This window comes from Loa loa, assembly GCF_000183805.2.
Source record: "Loa loa unplaced genomic scaffold supercont3.42, whole genome shotgun sequence".
Taxonomy (NCBI): domain Eukaryota; kingdom Metazoa; phylum Nematoda; class Chromadorea; order Rhabditida; family Onchocercidae; genus Loa; species Loa loa.
The window spans coordinates 280,350-301,384 of NW_018108222.1; the positions used below are offsets into that span (position 1 = coordinate 280,350).

General features: G+C 31.7%; 4 protein-coding genes across 4 annotated transcripts in view; 1 reads left to right on the forward strand and 3 right to left on the reverse strand.

Annotated features, from left to right (window-relative positions):
* Positions 1-422: 422 nt before the first annotated feature.
* LOAG_02845 (hypothetical protein) lies at positions 423-970 on the forward strand (the record flags this gene model as incomplete). Its single annotated transcript, XM_003138382.1, has 2 exons — positions 423-636; positions 807-970. 2 exons carry the CDS (start codon positions 423-425, stop codon positions 968-970), a joined length of 378 nt encoding a protein of 125 aa, XP_003138430.1.
* Positions 971-2,904: 1,934 nt separating this feature from the next.
* Positions 2,905-3,332, reverse strand: LOAG_02846 (hypothetical protein; the record flags this gene model as incomplete). The annotated part of the gene is made up of 2 exons (XM_003138383.1): positions 2,905-3,093; positions 3,222-3,332. 2 exons carry the CDS (start codon positions 3,330-3,332, stop codon positions 2,905-2,907), a joined length of 300 nt encoding a protein of 99 aa, XP_003138431.1.
* Positions 3,333-4,069: 737 nt separating this feature from the next.
* Positions 4,070-9,164, reverse strand: LOAG_02847 (hypothetical protein). Its single transcript, XM_020446146.1, has 10 exons — positions 9,078-9,164; positions 8,097-8,217; positions 7,663-7,826; positions 7,409-7,492; positions 7,018-7,192; positions 6,443-6,523; positions 5,841-6,003; positions 5,201-5,316; positions 4,762-4,872; positions 4,070-4,358 (listed from the first exon to the last, which is right to left on the reverse strand). Exons 1-10 carry the CDS (start codon positions 9,084-9,086, stop codon positions 4,192-4,194), a joined length of 1,191 nt encoding a protein of 396 aa, XP_020303474.1. The 5' UTR covers positions 9,087-9,164; the 3' UTR covers positions 4,070-4,191.
* Positions 9,165-12,122: 2,958 nt separating this feature from the next.
* LOAG_17126 (KH domain-containing protein) overlaps positions 12,123-21,035 on the reverse strand; it is a gene marked incomplete at its 5' end in the record, with an annotated part of 11,407 nt that continues 2,494 nt past the window's right edge. The window contains 17 exons of the mRNA XM_020449784.1: positions 12,123-12,490; positions 12,972-13,115; positions 13,417-13,559; positions 13,729-13,891; positions 14,184-14,399; positions 14,624-14,760; positions 15,129-15,264; positions 15,518-15,736; positions 16,211-16,348; positions 16,719-16,877; positions 17,160-17,306; positions 17,571-17,789; positions 17,941-18,159; positions 18,468-18,607; positions 19,102-19,306; positions 19,597-19,857; positions 20,195-20,440. Coding sequence (XP_020306642.1) covers positions 12,305-12,490; positions 12,972-13,115; positions 13,417-13,559; positions 13,729-13,891; positions 14,184-14,399; positions 14,624-14,760; positions 15,129-15,264; positions 15,518-15,736; positions 16,211-16,348; positions 16,719-16,877; positions 17,160-17,306; positions 17,571-17,789; positions 17,941-18,159; positions 18,468-18,607; positions 19,102-19,306; positions 19,597-19,857; positions 20,195-20,440 — 3,078 coding nt within the window. The 3' untranslated portion in view covers positions 12,123-12,304. The remainder of the gene's footprint in view (positions 12,491-12,971; positions 13,116-13,416; positions 13,560-13,728; positions 13,892-14,183; positions 14,400-14,623; positions 14,761-15,128; positions 15,265-15,517; positions 15,737-16,210; positions 16,349-16,718; positions 16,878-17,159; positions 17,307-17,570; positions 17,790-17,940; positions 18,160-18,467; positions 18,608-19,101; positions 19,307-19,596; positions 19,858-20,194; positions 20,441-21,035) is intronic.

Consider the following 21,035-nt stretch of genomic DNA (forward strand, 5'->3'; position numbering starts at 1 on the left):
GGATTCGTTATTTCCGATATTATTAAAACAGTCTAGCATTCTCAATTGATTGATACTAATCCTAAGGCGAATACGTACATCTGCACATGTATTTCCGGATTTAATGAATCGCACGGTCATAAATCCAACAATTTTCATGAGTATCCCAAATCTGATCGTAATAGAAATTTGTTTTTTTGGTTCTCGGCTCAATGACTAATGAAATTACACAATTCTATCACAGAAAATATCGGCATGAAAAGTACTCTCCTTTCACTCAAAATCCCGAAATATTTTATCCAATAATTTCGCAGTGAACTTTTGTGATATTACAGGTTAATTAGTAATATTTCATTCAGTGGATGTTTACTTGCAAAATGCAGGAATTTACCAATTAAATTTCTGAGATGTTAACTAAATTAATAAATAAGGGAATAAGAACTATGCAAAGTAGAATACAGAATTTCGCTGGAGTTGCATTTGCTCGACTGTTCAGTGCGGAACGCATTCCGCGACGGCTACACGACCATTTACAGAAAACAAACAAAGCGCGAAAAGGAACTTACAATGCCATCCGTCAAAACCATTTGATCATTGCTATGTATTACTTAGCAAACAGCATGATAATTTGTTTAAACTTTCCTGGCAAAATATTCCGTTATCGCTTACTTATTCAATCGGTTGCTTAGTTCATTAGTCATTCATTCGGTTAATATCGATTGGCTAGTGAATATTTTTTAAATAATTTTTCCAAATTATTGAATCTTTCAAAATTACCAAAACAATTCCATAGTTATTTCATATTATGCAAATGTAAGTAATTTCAGGGAGACCATATACCATAAACTGTGATATGGAAGTAGACGACAAAGGTGATCTTTGCCAAGAATGGGCTAAAGCAAATCTTTGTGATACAAATCGGGCAACAATGTTTCTTTTCTGCAGGCGGACATGTCTATGTGTTGGTCCACCAACAAATATACCGCCATAACTAAAACTTTAGACGTTGTAATTCTAAGATAGAAAAATTAATCTTTGCGATTTCTTTCCAAAATCTCGGTACCAGTTTCGAGAATTCCTAAAACTTGCCTTAATCATTTTTCAACCAAATTGAATCCACTGATCATGCACATTTTTGTATTTCATCTTCTGTTTTTAAATGCTCTACGTAAACCATTTAAAATTTATTGTTCAAATAATTCATTTCTTTCAATTCACATGAACACTTCCAAACGAACCTAATCAAGTAATCAATTTCATCGAGAAGAAAAAATAAAATCCATTTTGTGTTATGATGGAATGATAGCTCATCTCATAATCTCTGTATGAGGCTTCTCAATCAAATCATCCATTTAAACTGTTAACATTTTCCTGATTTAATATAGTTGAAGTTGTTCTTAGAAAAGATTTCAAATATTTTCTTTCAATCATTGCATTTTTGAAAAAAAAAAATTTCCAAATATATACGAAACAAGAATTGTGGAACTTTTATAATGCAATCTAATGACGATAATATCCGTTGAATTTGTAAAATAATGGTTATACTGAAACAATCACTGATTGTGTTATCATTAATGTCACACCAATATCTTTCATTTCAATTGTCTTTGCTCCACATTATTGGCATGCATAATTAAAACTGATCATATGCAATAAATTTTTCAATGCCACATTTTACATCTTTATTTTGTCATCTTGAAAAAATGTCATCTATTTCCAAATTCAATTGGTTGAATTCTCAAGAAAAGTTTTGAGAAAGATATATATATAGGAATTGAATATGTGATAGGAAAAAAACTAGTGGAGAATTTGCGAAAAGAAAAAATGCATATTTAACTAATAATTTTTCCTCTTTCATTTTAAAAATTTGATCAAATATTGCATAAACTTTAGTTAATTATTTTCAGTAATTTAATAAACTAAATAGTGAAAAGTTTGATCAAATAAATAGGATAAATTCAAATTTCGTTGAAAACTGATTTCTAAACAAGAACACCTGTTGTTGATAAAATTAGTGAATTGCATACTAATGACATGTATGGATCATGATATTCTCATCATTCAAATAATATCACCATGCAGCTTGTAATGGTATCAATCCTAACATTAATTATGTTTTTGCTAATTAATTCATTTCCTATTTATTTGTTGATCATTTCGACCTAAAACTTGAACTTTAAAATTTGCAAAACACTTGCAATGATATATTTCCAATAGTAAGTAATACTACTCCATATGACATATCGTCACATTTCTGTATAATCACACATAGAACAACAAGAGCAATAAATAAGGCATGTACTTGATTAATTATTTGTTATTCTAAATTAAGCCTTCTTTGGCCTAATTGATTTTGTGGCTAATTGAAGAAGATAATATATGTTTGCAGTCAAAGTTAATCTGAACAGATTGATAAATGAAAGAAAATTAACTCAACTTCTACTTTTAAAATAACGCATGCAAAGATTCAGGAGATTATATTATCCACCAAATAATTCTTTATGAATATGTTATCGACCAAGCAAGGAATGTTGCAAATAATCAATAAACTATAGGATACAATGATTGTTCCTCTTCACACAGCCTATATATAAACCCTAAGAAGGTTTAATGTTAATGTTAATATTAAATTTTTCTCCACGTCGCTACTCAACGCTACTCAGTATAATCCAGACTTATTTCCTCTCTATTTACGAATCTTTACTTCAATACTTCTCCCGTTATTGGACCTTATTATACCACAATCGAAATTACTTCTAACCTGTTATTATTGTATTTGTTATTGAACAACAATAAAGGATAACTATTATATTCCTCGAACACATAACCAATCGGTATTCAGTAAGTCACTTTTTTATAAAGAAATAACTGTTTTATTACTAACAAAAAACTAATCCTCATCTTCTCACTCTCATAATATTTCTTTCACGACACACGCCATATCAAATCCTGTGAAATAATGACATTGTCGTCTAATAAAATCAGGAAACTGGTTAGATCAGTCAGTCTCCTAACTATTATCACTAAAAACACGACAATACTACCATATCCAGAAAATATATCCGTTCGCTCCAGAAATCCCATCACTTCCACTTCATGTTCTAAATCCAATACCTATAAGATTAATGCCCATATCTTTGTTCCAATCAATCAGTCACAATCATCAGATGTGCCAATATCAGTGGTATTTACTGCAACTACCACTACAGTACATTGGCTTTACCAACATTTCCCACCCTCACCGTACTTCCAGCATTTCCGAATCTGATTGCCACTACAATGCGTAATTCTGATGACGATGATAATGGTAGTTCCAGAAGTAGTCCGGGAAGGAAATCTGGTAAATCTTCCATAGAAATTCATTTCTTTTTTGATCTTATCAAGAAAAATCTTCCGGTAGAATTCATCTTTCAAGTGCACTTTGGAATTTCAAGCAGTAACAATGATTCCAACAAGAAAGAAGCACTTGAATTAAAAAATTAAAATATGCTACTTAATTTCTATTTATGTTATTATCTTTGCTGAAGCTTTAGTGTTTCTCGAACGGCTCCTCAATTCGAATTGTATTATCATTAATTTCACTTTTAAAATAAAAACAATAAATTTTTTGTAGGAGAACATAAATGGCAATCGGTACTTATTTGAAGTAGAATCTGATGATAAAATGATGATGTCACTTATCGTCAAAATGATGAAGAACTGATAGGGGGGAGAAAAAAGGTTGGTAAAATGATAATCATAAAAACTGCCATGAAAATTTGAAAGATACAATATGAAAAGTGTGGTACTGTGTATTGTTGTACATTTATTACTTATAGCAACAATAATGATCTCAATATTAAAAATTCAATAACATTAATGTTATCTAAATATGCGGAATATGAGAAAGATGAAAAATTAGTGGACAGAAAAAAAAGTTCGATGGGAAATTCGAAGAAGTCATTATTGATTCCTTATTGTGAACACTAGGTTGACAATAATTATTCATTTGAATCTGAATTAAAAAAATTTTACCATTCATATTTCTCTTTATATTTAATTTTTTCTTCACACAAATGTATGAATATTTATCAAACTTATTTTTATATTACCTATATAAATCACATCTACATAAAATTTAAAAATTATTCAAGCTAAGAATAATCCTTGATATATTCATTTATTCTTTCATTAACAACATTATTACCATTCATCATTAACATCTTCATCACATTAGATGCTATGCTTAACAGCTCGACGATATTTGTATATCCAACGTTCTTTCTTATTCACATCTACAGATATATCAAAAATAATAGGATTATTTACTAGCTGTAATTGATCATCCACCAAAGAACAATTGACAAATTTTGTGTAACCATCCGTTGTACAGCCATATCCTAAAATGAATCATAAATATGAAATACTGTATTTGTTACATTTTATGAGTTAAATGATCCGATATATACACGTCAAATTAGAGCAGACATACAAGTTAATAGCATCAAGTGCAGTTTTACATAATAATAACTTGATAATATCAGTCAGAATCAAGCAACTTATTTTACTTCACCTTATTCAGAAGTATTCTAGTATGTATTTGTTGATCTTTGGCCTTGTTTCAAAATCAAAAGCGAATTCAGTTGGCTGTTTTTATTTTGGTTGATTTACAACATTTGAAAAGCAATAAGAAGCAATACTTACAACGCCAAATACTATGCGAGAATATCTTTAATAATGAAAAGATAAAAATTATAGTCAAAAGATACTTCATTTTTTGTTTATCAATATTTTAAAAGAAACCTGAGTGAATATGACCAAAAACGTGATACTTAGGTCGAATACGTTTAACTACAGAATTCAATAATTCGACGCATCCGACGTGTAGTCCCATTGGCAACATATCCCCATGCCCTAAAAATAGCAAAGTTTTCTAAAAACTAACTACTGATTAAAAAGATAACAAACCGCAGATTAGAAAGATAAATGATAATTCAAATCATTGGGACAGTTGCATCTTCCCAATAGATTCAAAACAAATCAATTTGATTGACAAAATTTCATCCGTGATAATTCGTCGGTAAAAAAATTTAGAATACCAAGAATTTTTTTAAATATTGAAATAAAGAAAAGAAAATTATCATAAATCAATGATTGCGAAAAGTTTTATTTCTTGTTGCAATCATTAAGATATGATGAAATCTGGAACAACTGAAATCGTTCAATCATTAGTTAAAACAACCTAGCGGGGGTGTATGAGTGATAAGAACATCGACACCAGCTGGTATATCATTCCATTTATCAAGCAGCGCCTGTCCTCGAGGCAGATTAAAAGCCATGTCATCATATTCCGGTAGCCTAAAATTTCATCATATACTGACAGCTATTTCTCAAATTTGTTTGAAAAATTGAAATAACAATGTCTACTTTAAATTTCAATTTCGAAATTTATGATATCCTTTGAACTTGGCACCTATTTAGTTATACTTAGAAGACCAAACCTCATCATCTAATCGATATCCTCTTCAATATGCAACTGGTGTGATAAGAGAAGATCAAAGTGATATCATCAAGAAAAAGGGACATTCAATTTAAGGATGTTTTGAAACTATTTCAGTCACTTTCGTCATTTCATCATTAGTTTCAAAAATTCAAACACCAAAAAAAAAAAATTCAAAAATCTAATTATCAAACCAAAGACATAATCATGTAAATGCTAATCGATAAATGATGAATGATTTATTTACATTGCAGCAGTTGAGCCAATCTAATAAAGCATTTTATAATTATAATAGCGTAATTAATTACTGAATATTGGAAAATGTTTTAGTGAATGCTTGGAACGATATAATTGATTATTTGATTTGAAATGAAATATTAACCATGGCGTTCCATAAATTCGAATGCCAAATACTTCCAATAAGCTATCTTCTAAATAAATAACATTTCCCAATTTTGCTTTAGCATTTTTCATTTCTTGTAATGAAAATTCATTGCTAAGAGTTTGTCTCATAGCCAGCCGCTTCTCACCAAATTTGCTAAAAACTAAAAAAAAAAAACAAACGTAAATATTGAATTATTTCACTTCATAATCAAAATATACTTCTGATGAAGTGAAAATTTCTGAATTGAAATTTAGTTTTTGGTCACTTGGCTTTTTAACTTACTAGGCTTCTGTGAAATGTTCAAAAGTATTCAGGAAAATATCTCTAATATTAATATCATTGATATGTTGTAAATTTAAATAGAAATGAATTGAAATGCTAATCTTTCCAACAGGAATGGAATTCTTGCCTCTTCCATTACATTTTCTTGATTTTTTTGACTAAAAATTTCCAACTGTGAAAGATATTTATTTATTACAAATGGGAAATGATTCAGTAAAGCAACTGATAAATTAATTCAAAATGAATAAATCACCAATGATTTAATGGATATTTCGTTCATTTGTCATAATTTGAAATTTTTCAAGCCAAAATCTTACCATTAGCCTTCATGAAACGATCATCGAATGTATATTCGTGATTACCAGCAATTACCACTTTGACAGTATGCGGAAGTTGTTCTATGAAGATCAAAAAAAATAGTTCCAGAATGTTTCAAATCAAAAAAAATAAAAGACAAGATTGAGATAAAATGACAAATAAGAGACGAAATTACAATAACTGGTAATTATTGAAATTATTGTGGTACAACCAGCTTTTTGAGTTTATCATTTTGCACCAAAAAGTAATATAAATTATCCAATTATTATCATTAATTTGCAATTTATGGAAATAAATTTAAATTGTTTGAATTTTAAAATCGAGGAATGAGAGAGAAGTTTGAAAGAGACAAATGAGAGAGAAGAGAAATGAGAGAGACGAATGAAAGAAGTTTGGAATATGTTTTTTGAAATGGATAGTAATTGCGTTTAGTTATATTATATCGCTTAAATTTGAATTGAAAACTTTCGAAAATCTTACAATAATTCAGGAATTCTCACTTTTGCATTCATTTTCTAAATTGGCTCAATAGAATGCACATTTACTGTATTTGAAACAATTATTTCACACTTACTCAAATATTTGCTAAAAAGTTCAACTTCATCTGGCCGACCGTATAGTGTGAAATCTCCCGCAACGATAAGAATATCGCCAGGTGGAACGGATTGCGGTTCCGGAAATGACTGATGAATACAAGCCATACAAACAAATCGGACAGCATCATGTCTCACCGGTGCACTTAATTTCATCTGAAGATTTCGTTTTAAACTTAGACTTAATTTAATAGAATCTATGCTTGTGAGTGATTAGCTAGAAAATAAACATTATGCGATAATTCTCTCATCGCATTTATCAGCTCCCTCTTTTAATAAATTTTAGTTAAAAATCAAAATTTCGAAAACAACACTTTTAAATTTCAGGAATTTTACAACTAATCGAGAAAATAAACATATGTCTTTTCGTACCTGTCTAACTGCCTTCACAGGACGATTGTTTTTAATCATTTCCCAAGCTATCAGTGGATCATCGGTGTATTTGTGTGGAGTAATCTGCAACAATTATATTTTAAATAAAAATAAACATTTGATTTGATTACTTACTGAATTTAATCCTTCTAGTTATTAGAAGAATGTGGGAAGGATTCAATGCTTTAGAATTTCTCAATTTAAAAAAAAGTATTCATGATTTTTGAAACTTTGCGAAATTTTTAATAACTCACTTCGGTTGTAACATTTGAACGTCGTTTATGCTTCGATAAACATCGTTGTTGTTTTCGATGTTGGATGATATTTAGAGCATCATTGTGAGGTGATGGAATTTGTTCATCATCCAACTTCGTTCTTTCTAATTCTTCCGTTAATTGCAAAACAAGAGGAGAAGTATCTGGAAGATATTTATTAAGATTTAAAATGTCACAAATATCGAGAGATTATCAAAGTTTATCTATAGTTTCAAATTCTCGAAAAATCTCAGGCGTTGAAATTTATTTTTAGCCACAAAGTGCCCTTGAACTTCTCGATTTACACCACATCTGATGAGTGAAAACTTCTCTAAATACTCAAAGGTATGTGAATAATTCGAGTTATATTGATAATTGTATTGTTGATGAGAGTATATTGCAAACAAAAAAAAGAAATTAATAAATTTTCAGACCATATCCAGTTTTTCTACTGCACCTTGATTCCGCAGTTTCACAGGTACGTTGAGAAGGTTCCCGCGAATTGACAATTGTAACAGGTGCTGATTTGCGTCGTTCTCTTGGTTTTGATAGAGCCTGAAGTTTGCTAAAATATAACTTAGCAAATTCAACTGGTTTTTTTTTCGTCACTAAATTATCAATTTTAAAAAATCAAAAGGAAGATTTTAGTCAAATAAAATGCAACTCATGACATTAAAATTCAAAAAATTACAGATATTATCTTCGTTAGTTACGTGGAAAATTTTCCATTGCCTCAATTTTCAACCTCATGATTTCGCTAACAAAATGCTTCATTCTCAATCAATTAGCAAATGCTAGCAAAAAATTAAAAAGTTTAGAAATGTTACTTCGGTAAACGATGGATATAAAGTAGTAAATCGAAAGAAGTTGTGAAAAATGATGAAATAAAAGATATGCAAATATGCTATAATTTTATTATCACAGTTTAGTGAATACAACAATTTTCACTAATTGAAAAGATAAAGTTTAAAGTTGTAAAAATTTCGAATGAATTATTCATCTATCTTAGTAAACTTTATGCAAATTGTATTTCAAATTTACAATATCAACATCGAAATGCATTTTTAATTAATTTCATCGTCGAAATGAATTTTTTAATTAATTTCGAGGCTGGAGTATGGATAGATCGTTCTTGTCCAGCAATTGTTTAAAATATGCAATACTGAAGGAAGTGAGACAAACAGCTTAAATTGTAATCTTTACTGCTAAACTGTGCTAAGCCAACAAAAATTGTGTCACAAAAGGATAAGCAAAGGATTGTTTGATTTTGGAATTAATTAATTTACACTAATAATCTGGAAATCGTTTATTTTCCAAATTGAACTTCAAATTTTCGAATTACAAAAAGATGGCATTTTTACTTACCATTTGTAATTTAATTTATCTTTCTGAAAAAAATAACCAAACAAACAAACCAGTAGCATATTCAACAATGGCAGTTTTCGACTTGTGCCAAGTTCTTTTTGTTATTTGTTATTAGTCACTTTCATACTTTGCCTAAATTTGGTATAGTCTTAAAAGTTTTCATTTGAAAAGTAAAATGTATTGTGTAGAATACACCAATGTCACATTATCAATGGAAATGCAAACGATAAAATTTTTGGAAAATAAAATGTATGAATCCATCTATTACCAACATGAATAAAAACATTTTGGAAACTTTTAGTGAGGAGAGGAATTTTGCCATTTATTTTTTTGAAAAGGGATTATTGAGAATCTCGAAAGAATAGGTTTTAAGCCTTTCTACGAAGACTTTGATTCTATGCTCGAAAATTCCACTCATTCATTTCATCAAAAACTTGTCACACTGTCACACTGAATTAATTAAGGTAAATTGAAGGAGAAGGGAAGAAGGAATAAGTTGACTTTTGCAAATGGACCAAAAGTTGAAGTTTTCAGCAAAAAAGAAAAAAAGATAAGAATACATATAAATGAATAATATTCAAATTGCCAATCATCGAAACAAGATTTTTTCCTCATGAAAAAGATAAAAAAACAATTAAGAGAGCGTTGAATTACATACTGTTATAATAAATAAAGTTAATAATGAATGGCATTTTTATCTGTGATATCTAACCGATGAAATACCTGACCGTTGTACGAAGCAAGAATATCAAGAATCCTTTAGAAGTATTTGACAAACTGAAAGAGCGACAATTGTTATCAAATTGAATCAGAATATTGGTGGATAAATTGTTAATTTTACTAGTAAATTATTTAATAAATGATGTATGAATGAAAAATTTTCGGTTTGAAATTCTTAGATTGCTAAAATCATCAAATTCACCGTATTCTTCTATGTGATCTCTTCATCATAAGAAGACAATATTTTAGATAAGCAATTAAAGTAATGTAGCACTAATTAAGCTTATCACTCAAAATATTTCAAAAGAAAAACCCTACTACCCTTCCACTCACGGTAGTGGAAAATAAAAATTTGAAAATCGAATGAATTAAAATGCTTGAGTGGTATGGGAAGAAGAGGAATTGGAATAACCTATTGTTACTTTGATTGAAATACCTTCCACTAATCTGTTCAGAGTAATTAAATCTCTTCATATCAAGAAAAAAAGAAAAAGATTTATAACTGAGTCATCATTTTTCAAGTAGTATATGAACGTTGAAATTGATTATCTATTATGAAAATAAATTAAGTTCTGAGAAGAAAAGAGAAGAATTAGCCTCAAACATAGACTACCACACATTTCATTTACAGATGCCTAGTTTGTATCTATTCACTTCTTTAAACTAATAGATCAAAGTCCAACTTGTTGATTGCAAGGGAATAGAAAATGATAAATTAATTTTTTAATAAGATTGACAATTGTTTCAAATTCCTTGCAACTAATTCCTGACTTGCTATAACTGAGTACTATAGCAACATTGTGTTGATATTTTATACTGAACTGTTCATTCCTTCTAATTTCCATTCATTCTACCAAGTAAAAATTCGACATGGTAGTCCAAGGTGGAAGACTGTCGTGCTTATTGCTTTTAAAATATGGAACATTTCGTGGTGGAAAAGTTACGGAGTTGCACATACAAAGGGAAATTTCCAGATCTTAGACTTCCAGACTGCGTTCAAACCAACTGAAATAATCAGAACAGAAACCATGCTCTGAATTTTGCAAACCAGAAATTTACCTATCCCTGGAGCATAGGAAGTCATCCTTCTCAATTCGGCAAATTTTTGAAGTCTCTTGTATTCGATCACTTCGAAGCAATTTCTTAAAAAAATAAGCCGAAGAGAGGTGAGATAAGCATACAAGATGGAGCGACACTTCATATTCCATCTTCATATTCATTCAACTTCTGAAGCCCCTCATTATGCATACACGCAGTATTTATAACCCATAAACTGTTTAATAATACTAATAGTAAGAGTAATAATAATAATATAATAATAAATAAGAAGCGAAAAGCCAACCAAAAACAACCATGAATCAAAAGAGTAACTGTCGAAAATTCTGATATAAATTTTGGAAAATTGTTAGAAAGAAGAGTAAACAATGAATCCTCGAAAATGAGCAGTGTTATGATTTGAAAACAAGAAGGAAAAAAACAGATTTAAAATAAAGGAGTATTACAACGCAAGCGATTAACACAAGGCACTGTTCCACATCAGTCCAACGTAGTTAGGAGTCGTATGAAGATGTGCATCAACTTTGAACGGATTTTTCGGCTGCAATTTAAAGGAAATGAAACTTCAAAATCAACAAAGCTTACCTAGTTGCTTCGAGAATTTGTAGCTTAGAACTACTTCACTTTCCACATAGTGGAAGAGAACGCAAACTTAATACAAGCGATGACAACACTCAGATAACTATAAAACTGCGAACTGATAAAATGTTGTCAAAATCAAAACACTGAAACAAATTCAATTTGTCAAAATTTGAAGTTTTCAAATGTATCCAAACCTGGATTATCAAAATTTTTGGCAATGTTATGAAAAAACCAAAATTGGTCCCGAAGTACTGCAATTTCCGTGGCACCTTTTTTATGAGCATTCACTAAGCATGTCTCACAATTCAAAATGATATAAATTTGGCTAATATTTTCGAAGATAAGGCTTGACAAACAGTTCAAGGTAATCAATCAACTTATAACTAGGTACTTAGTAAATGCAACTTCGGGACCGAACCAAGCTTACTAAAAAAAGAAACAATGGGTAATTTGAAAATTACTGCAACATTAATTATAAACTGAGCATATCTGAACAATAAAAACTGCTAAATCGTAAAGGCACAACAACAGAAGGAGTATGATTACCAGAGTGTTTCACTTTTTTTTTCCAAAAAAATTTAGAACTAGTAGGGAAGGGAGAAAGAAAAAGAAAAAGGCAATACGACTTACAATCATGAGTTGAAATTTAAAAGAGAAGCTTGCATCATTTTTTAACTGAAAAATGTCAGACTTTCAAACTATTGAAAATTAAGGTTTTGAAAAGTATGACAGAATGACGAAGCAATGAAAAAAACTGAAATTTGGACTGTGCAAAACAAATAAGAATTGCAGATGAAATAGCACACATATATTGTTGCTGTTTCATTGCCACTGTTATCGTCATCGCTATATATGTAGGATGGTAGTACCCTATTATTGTTAATATTGCGATTCATCGGTTTTATTTTCACTTTAAGATTTAAAAACGGCGTACTCCACTCCAAGCGCCTGCAGCTGCAGCTGTCGCTTGCGCAGTACCCATCGTTGGAAATTGCTCTTCGGATTGCATATCTAGCTGCCATGGTGCTCCCTTAATTTCAACTTCAACACGAGGAGGCAGTGGTGGTTGTTCCGTCACACGTGGAGACATGTATTGACGACGTTCCTTAAATTGATGCCATGTAAAATTACATCACTAAAAACTGAATCACCTTATCTACAGAAAACTTGGTAATAGGTTATTCGAACAATTCATATTTATTCCAAAATCACTTAGTATAAAATCAACAACTACGGGTAATTTCAATATGCAAAATGAGCAATTTTTTGGCAAAAAATTACGAATAAAATGCTGGTATGTTCCCTCACTTAATTATTTCAGCCATCGCTACGGAGTCAGAAAAAAATAAATGCCGTTTCTATAACATACATACTCTTGCATAACGAAATAACATTCACTATAATATCCGCGTGGAAATCAGTTTCTTAAGCATGAGTTCCAATTTATTAAGCAAATTAAAATTCAAAAAAGAACGAAAGTTACCTGATATGACAAATTACTTATATTTGCTGCTATTTGATATCTCATGTTCAACGAAAAAACACAGTTATATATTAATTTCTCATATAATATGTAATTTAAAAACCTGTAAAAATTCTTCTTCTTCTCGACGCAATTGCTCAATGCAATCGTATACCGCATCTTCATCTTTGCCTGCAATCACAACTAGATTTGGATCTGGATCGCTGCTCCTTGGCAAACGGATTTCCACTTTAAACTCATCCATCACCTGAATCACCTTCAATTGTACATACGTTCATGGAAAAATTTCGCTTTCAGCTAAGCAATTTGACTGTTTATAAAAAGTAGCTTTAATGTTTGGAAATATGACAATTGATCGTTTGGAAGCCATACTTATTGTTAGCTAATTTCCAATCATCCTTACAGATAAATCAGAAGGGAAATATTCTTATAATAAAAGCCCTCGATGCGAAAATGTCGACAACTTTGATGATCATTTTTTTACACACAGTTCTGGAATTACACAAATACATATAAGCAAGCTAATTTTCAGCACATGTAAATATTACCTTTTTCAAATTACGACCTTTCTGACCTATTAAACGAGGATGAAAAGTTGCATCCAGAAAGATTTCTTGGGTGAAAAGAGACTGAGCTTCACCAATCATCGCTTCCATTTCTTCTTTACATGCGTTACAGTTCGCTTCGTAGCCTAAAAATGATAGCATTTGAAATCTGCTAGCTGCCGACTGAATTTTAAATCTTAGATTTCTAAATTTATGGAGAAGCTAGTAATTTCTTCCGCCTGGTTTTGCTTTACATCACCACTTTTTTAAGCATGCAAATGTTAACCAGATATAAATTACTGATTTAGGGAGTACCAGTAAGCGTAATTGTGTCTGGCGGATCATTGTTGGATCGCGGGAAAGCAATTAGAACATCATGTTTGGCGCGCAATTCGTTTACAACTTTGCCACGTGGACCAATCAGTCGAACGTGATATTCTGACGGGGCATCAAAAGTAAGTTTGAAAGAGCGTAGGCGCTAAAATTAAAAAAAGCTCAGAGTTTGTAAATCATCAAGATGTAGTACCGTACAAAGAGGCAAAAGACCCAATAGGCTCAAAAAAATCAGGTGAATGTCAATAACATTCAAAAAATTTTTCGGACAAATCAGAAAGTTTATTTCCTGTCCCTTTAAACTCATTAAGAGCAACTGCTTTCACGAATCACAATCTTATGTGTCAACAAAATAAATGACTCCTCTCTTTTCATTTTTCTTGCAAGTCAATGGTAAAAAAAAGCAACTAAACGATATGAAAAGATTAATTGAATACTCGGATTTCTGCTGCTTCTTCCAGTTCACCAACACGCTTCAAGATGTCAGCCACAGCGGATTCAACATTCTCGGTTGTACCAGTTATCACTATTTCATCTAGATGTGTATCTTCTGGTGGTATCGAAATATTGACATCATGGGCTTGCATTAAAGAACGTATTGTTTCACCGCTTCTACCGATCAGAAAACGATGATGTTCGAATGCAACACTGACCTAAATCTTCCTTTGAGTATATCTTATATATCGATGTGACACAGGAAAAACAACTCTGTATCCGAAGAAAGACTTCAAAAACGTATTGATAACTGAAATACGGTTCATCTCTTCCTCCAAAGTAAGCTATTCATCGAACGATGGTATGCAAGGTTAGAAGCGAAATGCCTAGCATTAGTCGAAACTTTCGAAAGGCAGTGGATAGTGTAATCCATAAAACTAACTGTTCTGGTGACGGGTACTAGAGCTTTAAGTGCTTCAGCTGCTTCTTTACAGCGAGCATCTCGTCCACTAATAGTGATAGTATCAAGCAAAGATGGTCCATCATCTACATTTCTTTCATTTTCGTTTTGAGTATTTTCTGAAAAAAATTGTCGCAAAAAAACTAAAAAGAATGAAATAAAAGTCTAATCAAGCTGTCGTTTATAGAAATAAAGGTGATGAGAAAAATCTTATAGGTTAGGAATAAAAAATATTATAGATCAGAAATAAAAGATCTCTGGGCTTTTCTTACAAGAAAATTTCAGGTTGTAAGCTGCTCTAAAATCAAATGAATAATCCAACATTAAAGTCATGATGGCGTTTTCCGATCCACACATTCGCACAAAACAAGTTGTTACTTTCTCGCAAAACACCTCATCAGCTCATAATGTAAGTGAAACGGAAACTGAATCAGCAAATTTCATATAACGACGGATTGAAATTTCACGAAAAAGTCTATAACACTACCTCTCAGTCTTCTATCTGGAAATTTAATCTGAACATTGTACTTTGACTGAAGCTCTTGGATTTTTTGTCCACGATTTGAAAGCAAAGCACGGTGATATTCACCTGGGATCTCGACCTTCAAAGTTACCTGTGACTCCTGTAACAAAAAGAAAGACTTGTAGACAACAGGAACTTAAATGTTCATTGATTAAAGTAAGCAAGACAAAAAGAGGAAATCAAAGGATAAGATACGGAGATAGGAAATCATACTACTTTAAAGTAAAATGTAAAACATACAAGAAAATAAACACACAGGGCTTTCTTGACATGATCTTTTTATAGAGCAAAATAAATTTACAAGTTTTAACGATTTTTTTTTGATGAAATATTTAATAAAGCTTCAAACTGACCAAGTCTTCTACAATTTCTTCAATTCGAGCTTTTGCACACTCTACACATTGTTTACTTCCTTTTAGTGTCACCCTGCTATCATTTGTACCAGCACGAGGGAATGAAATTATCACTCCGCCATTCTGATCCTGGATTTCACGCAGTACTGCGGCACCACGGATGACGAAATGCCGGTGATGTTTGGGATCAACTTCCATTCTGACTTCCACATTCTCATTCTAAAAAAAGTTTTCGGCAATATTTTTCTGGCAAACCTCTGAAATCAAAGTAGAGCAAATTCATTTTGAAAATTTAATTTGTTCCAAGCTGCACAGCAAACGAAACTTCCAATATGTTTGCTTTAGTCGCTTTAAGAAACGAGAAATGAAAAACAAAGAATTTCCAAAATGTTAAAATCAACGCAATGCAAAATGTTTACGGAAGAAAACTGAGTGACCTGAAGCACCCACAATCACCAGGTAGTTTCACCTGGTTAATTTTAGACAGTTGTAACACGGTTGGCACTGTTACTTCATTGAAATAACTACACTGCATTTAACCTATATTAGAGGACACTATCCTTGAGCGTACAATTCCTAGTTGTTATATGCAAATGAATTTACTTTGCAGTGATGCAGCCTAGTAATGGAATCATATTTTTTCACCACAAAAACAAAATGTCTACAGAAAGATCGTAAAAAAACGGCTCTTACCAGTTCCGTTATCATAGCTTCAAGCTGTTTCTTCACTTCTGTTATATCCTCTTTTTTACCAACAAGATGAATAATATCTTTGTCGGTGTCAGTCTCGCGGGGAAATAATATACGGACATCAGAATACATTTCGCGGATCTAAACACAGTATCATCACTAATAATATGAAAAACAACAATTTCCTTTTCATGGTACTTGCTCTTATATAGATCCTTCTCAAATAACGTTTCTCGATAATTGCCAAAGAATTTGGAAGTATGGATTTTTTTTCATACATAAAACAGTTTTTGTTATTTTGACTGTTTAAATCATCTAGCGATTCACTATCTAATGAGATTGAATATAACGTCGAAACGTTAAAAAAGAAAAGGAATTTGTTTACATATAGTGGTGCTCTATGCAATGCCAGTGTTACATTTGAATGTAAATCGCCGAAGTCGAGGGCTGATTAAACTCTTCATCCCTACTTTTGCAAAATTATTCTTACAAATCGCCTTTGAAAAGAGACCTTTTTGATTCGCGAACCTCCTCTTCCAATGATAAATCTGTGAAATTCGGGTTTTGCTGAGACGGAATCTTCAAAACTCGAAAGTTCCCGATCTTTTGCCAAAGCCATCAACATTTTTTCGGCTCGTGCAACGTCATCCTTAGGACCGCGGATGCTGACCTACAGTAAGAAATATGGAGAATGTCAGTGACAGTAGTAATGAAAAAAGTGAATCACTTGTGAGGGGACATCCAAGGTATTGTAAGGACGCAATTCTAAGTATCAAATGAAGCAGACATAAGCTCAATCTATTAGAATTGGACAAACTCTGGAATGATTTCAGTTCCTTACTTGAAAAATATCTAAGTCCCAGGAAAGAATTCCATTTCTTCTTTTTCTTCTTCCTGTTCCATCAAAATTTAATATCTAATAAAAAGACGAAATTACGAAATGCGTGAAAACCTTATTTGAAGTAGTCTTTTCTGGTGGGAATTTGATATGTACACCTCCACATTCATCCTGTATGTCGAATATAAGCCGACGACCTCCACCAAGAAGACGAGAATGAATTTTTTGAGGAATATTCACTTCCACTGTTATAATATTAGCCTTAAATAATGCTAGTGTGAAGAAGGAATCTCACTAAGATTTATTTATCCCTATGTTCTTTCCATTAATCAGCGAGCAAGCAGCAAGCAGTTATTTGATAGGTTCTAAGTTTTTGAGTTCCATTCGGAACTTCAACCAATGATTAAGAGTAACTGAAGGCAAACTTGATCCCACCATTAAAAAAAGTGATTAATGCCGCCCTGAGTACATATTCTAAGTTGAGAGTGTAAAATACAATTTCATTTTAATTATCTGCAATCTTACCAGTTCATTTTGAATTTTAGTTAACTGTTCAACAGCTTTTTCCACATTTGCTTTTTTTCCTGTAACTGTAATTTTATCTTCACCAGTCTCACCACCAGGCAGATCGATTCGTGTTTGAGTCTCTTCACGGATTTTCCTGATGTTAGCACCACCCTTACCAATGATATGCTTGTGAAATTCTTTGAAAATGGGAACTGTCATTTGGAAATTACTTTCCAGCTGAAATATAACAAATTTCATTTGCTTCATTCTGAAGAATCATGACCAATAGACAAACAGAACTGGATTTGAACTAAAGTTATATTTTACAATAACTGAAAAAAATTGAAGGTCATGATGTAAAACTATTTGGGAATAAAATGATACTCACCAGCTCTTTGTTCATCGCTGTCAACTGTTTGTAGGCCTTATCAACTTCAACTCTGTCACCCCTCAAATTGACAATATCCGACTTTTTTCCAGGGTCCGGAAACGAGAAAATAACCGATGGAAATTGCTCACGAAGTTTCTGTACAGTTTCACCTTTGGCACCAATTAATTGTTTATGAAAACGTTGTTCGATAAGTATATCGCGAGTTTTTTCGTTCTCCTAAAAAAAAGGAATAAAAGTCCTATGCATAGGTATTGGTTGCTAAAAATTAATTTATTAACCACAACTACAGAAACTATAGATTATGAAAGGCCATGGAATCTTTTTTCATACGACCGATGAATTCTATGGGTTCTTGGGTATTATTGGTCATAATGGTTAAGAAATAAGTTTCTAGCATTCTGGAAAGGATATCGAAATTTAAAAATATGAAATGATTTTCATATTTTTGATATGAAAATCATTTCATATTTTTGGTCAGATGGAAACTGACATTTCAACATGAAAAGTGATGTTGTCAAACTTACGATTCTCTTGACGATTTCAGTTATCTCTTCGATGGCCTTCTTAACACCTTCTTTGTTACCCTCGATTTTGATTTCATCCGAATTTGTTTGTTCATTCGGAATACTTATTTGGACTCCAGTTTCATCCTTGATTTTAGAGACTGAAATGTTTAATAAACAATTTATAGCAGTCGGAACAGCAACAAACTGTTAGCTAAACTTCTGTTGATGTCTGACTTCCAAAAACTCTTGTCAAAAGAAGCACACCATTCCATGAAAAATTTCTCCTTCACGCTTATAATGTTTACATAGTTTTCATGTCCAGTAAAGTTCTGAAAAAATAGGTCAGATCCCGATTTCCGCACAGATGCAATCAGAACATGTACTGGAAAAATTATGCAGTTTTACTGCATGAACTGCATAATTTAACAAAAACTCATGAGCTACATGAACTACATGAACTACATGCCAGCGAGCAAGAGCTGATGAATAATTTGACTGCGATTTGAATGACTAACGAAACCTATATTTTAGACCACATGCAGAGAGTAGAGATACAAACATTTAGGTATTTCGTATCATTTCAGTGTGTGTTGATTTCTAGATTAAGCAAGAAAATCGATAAACAGCGCATCACGAGAAAAAAAAACGAAACTCAGAGCTCCCCCTCTGCCAATAACATGACGATGAAGTGAAGGGCTGACTTTGATGGTTTCTGAAGTCATTTCTTCAGTCAGACGCTTGATTTCGCATAGTAATGACGTGTGTGCTTTTTTCACTTCTTCCGGCGCACCTTCCAAATAGATTAAACCATCTTGTTCAAACGCAATCTGAACTTTATCCTTGTTTGGAACTAAATTCTGAAAATGAAAAATAAAGTATATGCACAGAGTTTTTAAGTGGGAGTCATACTTGATTTGATTAGATCTGATGAGACTTCTTAATTTTGCAAATTTTGAAAACAGTGAACTAATTAGAAGGCAATACGGCAAAAAAAAAAAATGTTGTTTTCTAAATTTCCTTTTCATATCTGTGATTGCCTAAAAACAAATAAGCAATGTTACAAAAAACAAAAACAAATAACACTGAGATGACGAAAAAAGTTTGAACAGAACTGGATGGAATAGTAATAATCGGTTAAAACTGATACCTCTAGAGTGGTTCCTTTTGGACCGATGAGAAATTTGTGCATCCATGATTCACAGGTGATCTCTGCCGTGATGACACTACTTGCTTTAGCATAAACCATTGCCAGCGCTTCACCTAGTTTGGTTGGATCACCACGTAGAGTTATAGTGTCGGAATCTTCCTCCTCTGGAGGCACTTCGACACTCACACCAGTTGATTTCAATATTTCAGCTAGTCCACGCCTTTGAGGTCCAACGATATAACGATGCTGTGCGCGCGCTACCTAAAAGTAACACTTTCCAACTAGGAATTGAATTTTATATCCAATTTGGACAAATATTGCATATATAGCAATAAATCTTAATGCAACAAGTTTTCGTGACTTCAATATATCACGAAAACTTTTAGCTGAAAAACATGACTAGCTGACCTAGCAATTTAAATTAGAATAAATTAGGAACCGAAAATTAGAAATATCAATAAGTATGAAATGAAGGAAGGAAAATTTCACCTGTTATTAAAAAAAATTGAATTCTAATACTTTTTTCTGAGATATATTTCTTGACAATGGAATGATTTTAGGTCTGGCAAGAAAAAAATCATTTTTTGAAAGTAGCTACCTCACATGTTACAGGTTTCGCTATTGTTTTCATGTTCTCATATATTTGGCGAACAGCCGCAGCAGCACGATGAACGCCCTCCTTCTCACCACTAATGACAATTACTTCACTGGATGCAGTTGGTGGTGGGATATTAATTTTGGCACCTGTCTTAGAGGCTAATTCATCGATCGTTTCATTGAATGGCCCACGGATGAATGGATAATAGACGCGTGGAATCATCAAATGCTCTTGCGCTAATTTCGACTGAAATTTAAAATATTATATTTCCAAGAAATGGTTCATATTAAGGAGAGCAGAAACAGAGAAATATCAATGAAATATAATAAATCATGCACATATAAAGCTACAAGGACTCAAAAGAGTGCGCTGTTGTTGCCGTTAGAAGATCATCGCCACCTCTGACGGTATTCTTCTAGCTGTAATAACTCTTCAGAGTTAGCTAAGATTAGCGCTACTGAGGCAATAATGTTAGTAACGAAAATGATACAACACTGAATAATTAATAACACTAAAGGCATAGCAGTAATATTAAAAACGGTAATAACAGTAATGATAAAAATAAAAATAATGACAACAGCAAGAATAGTAATAATGATAATGATGGTGACAATAATTGATATTAATAATAATGGCGATGATGATAATAATTAGTAATAACAATAATGATGGCAATAAAGGTAATAATAATAATAATAGTAATAATAATAATAATAGTAATAATAATAATAATAATAATAATAATGATAATAATAATAATAATAATAATAATAATAATAATAATAATAATAATAATAATAATAATAATATATAATAATAATAATAATAATAATAATAATAA